This window comes from Pleuronectes platessa, chromosome 21 (assembly GCF_947347685.1).
Source record: "Pleuronectes platessa chromosome 21, fPlePla1.1, whole genome shotgun sequence".
In the NCBI taxonomy this organism is placed as follows: Eukaryota; Metazoa; Chordata; class Actinopteri; order Pleuronectiformes; family Pleuronectidae; genus Pleuronectes; species Pleuronectes platessa.
In genome coordinates, this window is record NC_070646.1 from 8,991,686 (window position 1) to 9,001,999 (window position 10,314).

General features: G+C 46.4%; 1 protein-coding gene across 1 annotated transcript; it reads right to left on the reverse strand.

Moving 5' to 3' along the window:
- Positions 1-733: 733 nt before the first annotated feature.
- On the reverse strand, positions 734-3,668 carry LOC128426343 (suppressor of cytokine signaling 3). The gene is made up of 2 exons (XM_053413176.1): positions 3,512-3,668; positions 734-3,388 (listed from the first exon to the last, which is right to left on the reverse strand). Exons 1-2 carry the CDS (start codon positions 3,638-3,640, stop codon positions 2,840-2,842), a joined length of 678 nt encoding a protein of 225 aa, XP_053269151.1. The 5' UTR covers positions 3,641-3,668; the 3' UTR covers positions 734-2,839.
- Between the last annotated feature and the right edge of the window lie 6,646 nt (positions 3,669-10,314).

Here is a 10,314-nt window from a genome sequence, read left to right on the forward strand (position 1 = left end):
GGACTCTTTCACCTATTTGACCTCACACACACAAACACACACACACACACACACACACACACACACAAACGAGCACACGTACGTATATATCCACTCACTCTCCTGAGGACACCATCCTCACTCAGACCCTCAGGCAGGATGTATAAAGCCCTGCTGCATTCCTTTCCAGTTAGGTCCAGCCCAAAGTGAGCTCTCTACACAGTAACTGCAGTGTCAAAGTGTACGTGTGCGTGTGTACGTGCGATGGCGTTGACTCGGCTGTGCGCTTCTGAGAATCCCTTTGTTAATGTAGTTGGTACATCTGCACTGCATGTACGACAAAATCTTGGCCCCTCCCTTTACTATATACGTCTCTGATGCCTATGGAATGTGCCCCCCAATGCTCCAGCATAGAAAACAAGAAGTGATGATTGCAGTCATTTTAACCCTGTGATGTGTGTGCGTCCTCCTCGTGCAGCCTGGAGCCCGGCGTGGCTCTTTGTAGAACGTCGGCCGACTGAGTAAACACTTCTTTGTTAAACTAGGAAATCCCATTTGTCAATAAATAATCTTGTTGAGGCCGGGCATTGCTGGAATACAGACCGCCTCACAATGCATTACGGTAAGTTAGAGTTGATCCAGTCAATATTGACTCAGAGAAGTACGAGAGAAAAAAAAAAAGAAGAAAAAAAAAAAGAGAAGCAGCGCAGCGGGCAGAGAGACACAAAGTGAAGTAACACACAGGGCAAATGCATTGACTTTTGTAAAAATAGTGCTCTTTAATATAAATTATTGAAATATTTTAGAAATATAAATATGTGCAACGTTCCTTTTCATTTATTTTTTTATGTAATGCTTTGTTATTTCAGAGAGTACAGCTTGTATTTTTGCCAGACTAGTGGCCAGCCTTTTTGCAAGAGAGTCTTTATAAAAGACAAATGATTCACACACACACGTGCGATGCCATGGCTGCGACACATGTTCAAACTCGGGTGTTGATGAAGAGGAAATAAGACGAAGATCTGACCAAAACTGTGAACGATATGGCAAAACGCTCAAGTGGCCACAGTGACATCACCGAGTGTTAGGATGTGAAAAGGCTTCCACTCCAATATGGATCACAGGTAAGTATGAGCACTGGTCAAACACAGAAGCAACAATTTTGATCAAATCTGAGTCTTACACGTTTTTACAAAAAGGCTTTTTTCTTGAGAGAATTGCTTTAGTCTCGTGTTCCCATGACATTCAGACAAACCCCACGGCCCGCTCCTGCTTCAGAGGTAACAATGGAAGGGAGATGGGGCGAGAAAACTTTTTTTCTAAAGTTACAGGATATCAACAAAATGGTTCATGTCCTCTATTGTCTCCTTCATGAGTGGCGATTTAAGAAATCCAGGGGGGTACAGGGCAGACAGACACGCACACACACACTGACACATTTCCACAAAAACAGAGTAAATTCCAGGCGATAATGTCGAGGAGAAATTACCGCAAGTGTCCAAATAACAGTATTAAGACTTCAAACTTTCTTTTTTCACATGGGGCTTCTTGGCCAACCTGGATGTGTATGAGCAGGAGCAGCGTCCTGCTGAGCTGTATCATTTCCCCTAAGTCTGCGACATCAATCCAGTCAGTGTTTTTGTTTAGCTGTGTACCAGTATGTCTCCTCCCCCTTCTCCCCCCACACCCCGGCCCCCTCCCCGCTTTTTCTGTCCTCTTCAATTTCCTCTTTCCTAATCCCTCTTCCCGCTACTCGTTCTCCTTCGCTCGGTCCCTTCTCCTCACCCTTCCCCCGATCTCCAGGATCGTCATCGTCAGTTCCCTTTACAGGGTCGCTGACATATTTCCAGCCAGCTTGGATAAAAATAAGTACTGATGTTTTCTTTGGTCCCGTGCCAGGGCTTTTGTCTCCGTAACAAGCTTTTGTCTCGGCAACAGCGGTCTGCTTTGTGTCCCTGTCAGAGGCGCACATGCAACTCCATAAAACAAAATCAAAAGTCGGGACAGGGGCTGGCTAATGGAGGAGAAACGAGATACAAGCAGGAGATGGGAGAGAAGATGCTTTGTAATGGGTTTTCATCTTTTTGTTCCCACGTGAACAAATCCTTTATGTGGGCCTGTACCTGTGTGAGTGTGCGCGAGTGTGTGTGTGTGTGTGTGTGTGTGGAGCTGGCATGAATGACTGCCTCTCTCCCCTCAATGAGGCAACACTTGCGGGAAGCAGCAATGGAAATGTGTGCGCCACCACAACACACAAATACACCCACAGTCAGACAAACAAATACTTTAAGTCCTCTGCTTTGAGTCCCTTGTTTGAACTTTGCCTTTCCTCGGAAACTCGTCCGTTCTTCACCCCCTCCCTCTTCTGCGCCTCCTTTCTTTCTCTCCGGGGATCCAAAGTGTAGTAAATGTCAGGCTGACCGGGGGAGACGAGAGGTTGCAGCGAACCCGCGGGGATCACTGGGGCTGTATTGATCGCGCTGCCACTGTCATCGTTAAAATCGACCACTTGGGTTAATCTTCTATGAGGCTCTGCTCTGCGTCCGAGGCGGTCATAGGAAAAACCCTGACCTCTGACCCTGGGCTTCGTCTGCCACTCACATTGGTAGCGGTCAGTTTTTGCAACGTGGGATGGACGAGGTAATCATTGGTTAACCCAAATTGCACTCCTCATTCCAGACCCCAGGTCAGTCGCTTTCCCGTCAGCGTTGAGACACATCTGGGATAAGCTGATTCTGGCTACAATGAGAAACTAACCTCACATTGGCATCTAAGGCTAAATCTGGTCAGTCTCTGGTGGAGGCTGTGCCGTCCTCTAGGCTGCTGGTCCATGTCGACGGGCCGCTGCAGTTCCTGTCAGTCATATCGGAGCATCATACTCCTCCAGGAAGTCTCTAAGTGTGTGCGGGAGCTGCTCCGCTCGCTCCGAGCCCAGGCCTTGGTTGTTCAAGGTCCTCCTGCACATGTGCTGCAAAGACGAGAGAGAGGTCGAGAGGGGTCGCCGCAACTCCAGGGGGATCCTCTCTCCGCCGGTGTGAATCAGATAAACGTTGCACCCTTTGATTTCTGCCGAGTTGCCCCCACACGCCCCGTCTCTGCTCCTTCCAGCGTCCAGCCCTTTCCCCATGTAGTGCGCTATGAGTTTCAGCACGCAATCGAACTGCGGTGGCACTTGGGTGTTTTGGGTGTCCGGCTGTAAGAAGAATCCACCTCCCTCGCTGTGGATTCTCAGGTTCTTGGTTCCTCGAGCCGTCTGCACAGACAGGGTGAAGAAATGGTGGTGGTCCGAGGAGTCCCGGATCAGGAAAGTGCCGGGCGATTCCGAGCGCAGCAGGGAGCTGGCCTCTCGTCCTCCAACAGCCCCCCAGTAAAACCCACTCTCCTGGAGCTTATGCAATGCACGCATTACCTGGAATAGGCACAGAGAAAACTCCATTATTAGATGTTCTACGCCATGGTGAACTTTTAAACTTTATGAACTTTATTACTAAATACACACAGGCATTTCTCTTAACACTCCGGTGAGACTGACCTGTTGGTAGTGTGCGTGTGAGCTGAAGGGCTTGTAGTGATGTGGGGTAAAGTTGGACCCCTGAACTCGGCCCACTTGAGGGGGCACACCGCTCATGGCGAGGGGGTTGCGTCCGCCGAGGGCTACCATGGCGCCATGGCCCCCTGCCTCCGCCTGCTGGTCGAGAGGCAGGGGGCCCAGGACGGGAGTGCCGAGGCAGACAGGTGGAAGTGAGTCCGGGGCAGAGGGAGAGGAACAGGAGGGCGAGAGGGGCGAGGGCGGCTGGGTCACACACCGGGTCCAGGGCCCCGGGGTAGAGGAGTCTGATGCATCCAGAGAGGGGCTGGGAGAGAGCACCTAAACACAGCTGGGAGGGAAGGATGCAGCACAGATTAGACATTTGCTTCAGTACAGAAGCTGATGCACACACACATACACAATCCCTCCACAGTGGGGCAACACACTCTGTGACAACTTTGCACTTCCACTCACTGCAGCTCACCCCCATAAAACGCAGCTACATGGCGACTATGACACATGCACAAGGCAGGACCGTGCAGGTTATATTTAGTTTTGATGAATCCTCGCTTATTCACGCTGGTAGAGACAGACAGCAACTGGATCCTGATTGCTTTCAATTGTGTTCGATCGGGGGCGCCGCAACACGGGTTGTCACAAACGGGGTCACACGGTGGAAGGGTCCGGTGCGCTTCTCTTTCCCACAATCCCCCCTGTACCCCTCTCCGTTATTCACTATATAATGACGCCCGTTATTCACTATATAATAACCGATGTTTTTATTCTGCGCCCGTGGTTCCCCGTTGTCTGGTTTCACCCCGGGCTACGGGGGAAGCTGTCCCGGCTGGTGTGGGGTTCAGCTCCGGAGCCTGGAGGAGAGTGCGGGACGCGGGGATGGAGGCGCCATGACGACTCAGAACCGTTAACAAGAGTCGCCGGTCCACTACTTCAAGCTGAGCCGGCTGCTCCGCAACAGGAGCCGGCCAGACTCCCATGTGTCTCCCCAGCCCCCCCGGCTCCTCCTCTGCCTCACCGCCGACACGAACCGAAGTGGAACCCCCGCTTCTCATCGTCTCCCCAAGGCGGTCCTGCAACTTACCTTGCGGATTTGTTCGACCCCGCGCCGCAGCCGCTCGTCGCCAAAGCAGAACAAATGCAAACTACCCGAGAGTAGTGCCAGATGAATGATTAACTCAGGCATTAAAATGCAAAGAGAAGGAGATGAAATATCCGATGAAAGGGTGTAGGGGCTCGGGTCCTGAGCGGAGGAATGCGGCGGCGCTCCGGAGGAGTCGGGTCCGTGTGTGGAGGAAGGTTACTGGAGGTTGTTCCAGTGAGTGAAGCCGTAAGGCCCCGCCTCCTCCGCGCAGAGGGCTCTTCCAGTAAACACACGCGCGCACGCACTCACGCAAAGAACAGGAACACGTGCTCGCGCTCTTTCTTTTCTTTTTTTTTCTCTCCCCCCCCCCCCACCCCCCCGCCCGTGGAAGGGTGCCAACACACAATCAACGTGATCTCTCTCTCCGGAGCTGTTTCCTGGTACCGCTGCTTCCCTGCGACTCCGCAAGGTGAAAAAGTTAAAAGCTCCGCATGTGGAAGAGAATAAAGCCATATTCAGTGAAATTCTGGTGTGTGTGTCTGTGTGTCTGTGTCTTTGTGTGTGTGTTTGTGTGTGTGTGTGTGTGTGTGTGTGTGTGTGTGTGTGTGTGTGTGTGTGTGTTTGTTGGGGCTCAGGCTTTTGTAGACTAATGTGATGAAGGTGGAGTTGTCAGATGAGGATTTATTGCAGTGGTTCCCAAACTAGTGGGTTGTGACCTCCGTGGGGAAGGGGGTCAGGACCATAGACTGTGGTCAGGACACACAGAAGGAGGGTCGCAATGTGATTTCCAGTAATCAAATACTGTAACATTTATTTAAGAGTATCTCACAATGTACAAAGCTGTTTTAAAGCAAAACAAAACACAACTCTTAAAGGGATAGTTCACCAAAAAATGAAAATTCACTCATTATCTACTCCTCACTATGCCGATGGAGGGGGTTGCGTGTTTGAGTGTTTTAGTCCACAAAACACTTCTGGAATATCAGGGGTTGAAGCCAAACTGCGTTTGAAGCCAAATCCAATACAAGAGTCCAGTGTAAGTCTGAAAGCAGTTTATGAGACTCTCTACATTATCTGGAGTCTCTCCAGCCAGGCCCCTGGTTAAAAACTCCAGATAATGTCCGAGCCCATGTGAGGAGGCAGCAGGAGATGTTCTGGATGATTCACAGTGACCAAGTGGGTGTACTGAGGACGTTTCTCATACACGGCAGGTGCAAAAATGATAAAAGAAATAGAGAAAACACAATTTTGCCATAATCGTTCCGAAGTAAGCAAAACTTGTTCAACGTACAATAATAAAGCCTTGCAAATAAAGATCGGCCCCCAGCTTTTCTAGGTCTCCATGTGACTCCAGAGGTGATGAAGACAGATGAGTATCAGCAGCAGCAGGTCAGTTTACAGCAGCACCACAGGAAACACTACCACATGTGCACATACAGTGCCTTGCATAAGTATTCACCCCCTTTGGACTTTTCTACATTTTGTCATGGTATAACCACAGATTAAAATGTATTTCATCGTGAGTTTATGTAATGGACCAACACAAAATAGTGCATCATTTGGAAGTGGGGGGAAATATTACATGGATTTCACAATTATTTACAAATAAAAATCTGAAAAGTGTTGAGTGCATATGTATTCACCCCCTTTACTGTGAAACCCCTAACAAAGATCTGGTGCGACCAATTGCATTCACAAGTCACATTTGTAAGTCACATAATTAGTAAATAGGGTCCACCTGTCTGCAATTTAATCTCAGTATAAATACACCTGTTCTGTGACGGACTCAGAGTTTGTTGGAGATCATTACTGAACAAACAGCATCATGAAGACCAAGGAGCTCACCAAACAGGTCAGGGATAAAGTTGTGGAGAAATATGAAGCAGGGTTAGGTTATAAAAAAATATCCAGAGCTTTGAACATCTCTCTGAGCACCATAAAATCCATCATAAGAAAATGGAAAGAATATGGCACAACCGCAAACCTACCAAGAGGAGGCCGTCCACCCAAACTGAAGAGTCGGACAAGGAGAAAATTAATCAGAGAAGAAACCAGCAGGCCCATGGTTACTCTGGAGGAGTTGCAGAGATCCACAGCTGAGGTGGGAGAATCTGTCCACAGGACAACTATTAGTCGTCTACTCCACAAATCTGGCCTTTATGGAAGAGTGGCAAGAAGAAAGCCATTGTTGAAAGGGATCCATAAAAAATCCCGTTTGGAGTTTGCCAGAAGCCATGTGGGAGACACAGCAAACATGTGGAAGAAGGTGCTCTGGTCAGATGAGACCAAAATGGAACTTTTTGGCCTCAATGCAAAACGCTATGTGTGGCGGAAACCCAACACTGCCCATCACCCTGAGCACACCATCCCAACAGTGAAACATGGTGGTGGTAGCATCATGCTGTGGGGATGCTTCTCTTCAGCAGGTACAGGGAAACTGGTCAGAATAGAAGGAAAAACGGATGGAGCCAAATACAGGGAAATCCTTGAAGAAAATCTGATGCAGTCTGCAAAAGACTTGAGACTGGGGCGGAGGTTCATCTTCCAGCAGGACAATGACCCTAAACATACAGCCAGAGCTACAAAGGAATGGTTTGGATTAAAGAATGTTAATGTCTTAAAATGGCCCAGTCAAAGGCCAGACCTCAATCCAATAGAGAATCTATGGCAAGACTTGAAGATGCGGTTCACAGACGGTCTCCATCCAATCTGACTGAGCTTCATCTTTTTTGCCAAGAAGAATGGACAAACCTTTCCATCTCTAGATGTGCAAAGCTGGTAGAGACATACCCCAAAAGACTTGCAGCTGTAATTGCAGCGAAAGGGGGTTCTACCAAGTATTGACTCAGGGGGGTGAATACTTATGCACCCAACAGATGTCAACTTTTTTGTTCTCATTATTGTTTGTGTCACAATAAAATTTATTTTGCACCTCCAAAGTACTATGCATGTTTTGTTGATCAAACGGGAAAAAGTTTATTTAAGTCTATTTGAATTCCAGTTAGTAACAGTACATAATGGGAAAAAGTCCAAGGGGGGTGAATACTTATGCAAGGCACTGTATCTATGATTTATTGTGAACCAGTTTATATAAATAGGCTTAGGGATAATGGGGGTCGTATGTGTTGCTGGCGTGATTTTTTTTTTAGGGGGGGGGGCTGAAAAGTTAAGGAACTGCTGTTCTAATGAAAGCCGTTCATAGTTTACATCACCACTCTACTGTAGATAACAGATACCAATATAAATACACACTTCATGAAAAGTAGGAACTTGTGTCACATCCAGTCCTGCCCGGACGTGAACAGAGTCCGGGCACTGCATGGTGCTGAAATGTGTCTAGTAAACTTACAACCCTAAATAACACGGGTAAATAATATAACTTGGCCTATCTGACCGTAGCAGATTTGAGTCAACATCAGTTTTACAGAATCAAAAGGAGCATTTATATCGGAAGTCGAGCCGGACCGATATGGATTTTTTGGGGATGAGGACAATATCAGAAAATAGTTGTGTAACCGATATATAGGTCGATATTTACAGTGCCTTGCATAAGTATTCACCCCCTTTGGACTTTTCTACATTTTGTCATGGTATAACCACAGATTAAAATTTATTTCATCGTGAGTTTATGTAATGGACCAACACTAAATAGTGCATCATTTGGAAGTGGGGGGAAATATTACATGGATTTCACAATTATTTACAAATAAAAATCTGAAAAGTGTTGAGTGCATATGTATTCACCCCCTTTACTGTGAAACCCCTAACAAAGATCTGGTGCGACCAATTGCATTCACAAGTCACATTTGCAAGTCACATAATTAGTAAATAGGGTCCACCTGTCTGCAATTTAATCTCAGTATAAATACACCTGTTCTGTGACGGACTCAGAGTTTGTTGGAGATCATTACTGAACAAACAGCATCATGAAGACCAAGGAGCTCACCAAACAGGTCAGGGATAAAGTTGTGGAGAAATATGAAGCAGGGTTAGGTTATAAAAAAATATCCAGAGCTCTGAACATCTCTCTGAGCACCATAAAATCCATCATAAGAAAATGGAAAGAATATGGGACAACCGCAAACCTACCAAGAGGAGGCCGTCCACCCAAACTGAAGAGTCGGACAAGGAGAAAATTAATCAGAGAAGCAACCAGCAGGCCCATGGTTACTCTGGAGGAGTTGCAGAGATCCACAGCTGAGGTGGGAGAATCTGTCCACAGGACAACTATTAGTCGTCTACTCCACCAATCTGGCCTTTATGGAAGAGTGGCAAGAAGAAAGCCATTGTTGAAAGGGATCCATACAAAATCCCGTTTGGAGTTTGCCAGAAGCCATGTGGGAGACACAGCAAACATGTGGAAGAAGGTGCTCTGGTCAGATGAGACCAAAATTGAACTTTTTGGCCTCAATGCAAAACGCTATGTGTGGCGAAAACCCAACACTGCCCATCACCCTGAGCACACCATCCCAACAGTGAAACATGGTGGTGGTAGCATCATGCTGTGGGGATGCTTCTCTTCAGCAAGTACAGGGAAACTGGTCAGAATAGAGGGAAAGATGGATGGAGCCAAATACAGGGAAATCCTTGAAGAAAATCTGATGCAGTCTGCAAAAGACTTGAGACTGGGGCGGAGGTTCATCTTCCAGCAGGACAATGACCCTAAACATACAGCCAGAGCTACAAAGGAATGGTTTGGATTAAAGAATGTTAATGTCTTAAAATGGCCCAGTCAAAGCCCAGACCTCAATCCAATAGAGAATCTATGGCAAGACTTGAAGATTGCGGTTCACAGACGGTCTCCATCCAATCTGACTGAGCTACATCTTTTTTGCCAAGAAGAATGGACAAACCTTTCCATCTCTAGATGTGCAAAGCTGGTAGAGACATACCCCAAAAGACTTGCAGCTGTAATTGCAGTGAAAGGGGGTTCTACCAAGTATTGACACAGGGGGGTGAATACTTATGCACCCAACAGATGTCAACTTTTTTGTTCTCATTATTGTTTGTGTCACAATAAAATTTATTTTGCACCTCCAAAGTACTATGCATGTTTTGTTGATCAAACGGGAAAAAGTTTATTTAAGTCTATTTGAATTCCAGTTAGTAACAGTACATAATGGGAAAAAGTCCAAGGGGGGTGAATACTTATGCAAGGCACTGTATGTGTTGAAAAAATAGTTGGCAATGATTCCTAAGATGTCGTCACCAAACCCTTTTTGACAAAGAAACATAATCGAGGCTTGTTATTTTGGAGATAAAACATAAACAACTATAAATGAAAAGAAAACACAAATACAACTAAATATGAAACAGAAAAATAATTTGGAAAATAAACAATAAAATGTAAACATGGTTGTAGATCTTTATACATAAGTTGTGGAGTACAAAGTAGAATATTTCTCTCTGCAAAATGGTGAAGTAACAGCCTTGAGAAGCATAAACAAGGAAAGAAGTCCATTAGTAAACTTCTACCTCTGGAGAGATATTTGCTCAAAAACCCAGTCTTTTGGAATATGTACGTTGCTGTTTTTCGCTGTTGAAAATCATATTATTTCATAGTATCTTGTCTCTAATGCTGCTGTAATATGCAATTTTTTTCAACAAGAATGAATAAAGTCTTGTGATGGAAAATATGTCAGAGATGATTCACATCTAACCTGCTACAAGCTGGCTATTTTTTAAAGACAGGGTCCCCGGGGCCCTT

Coding starts and splice junctions, on each gene's coding strand:
- LOC128426343 (XM_053413176.1), bottom strand. CDS start 3,640: ATGGTAGCCCTCGGCGGACGCAACCCCCTCGCCATGAGCGGTGTGCCC. Junction 3,389..3,511: donor CACACGCACACTACCAACAG/GTCAGTCTCACC, acceptor TGCCTATTCCAG/GTAATGCGTGCATTGCATAA.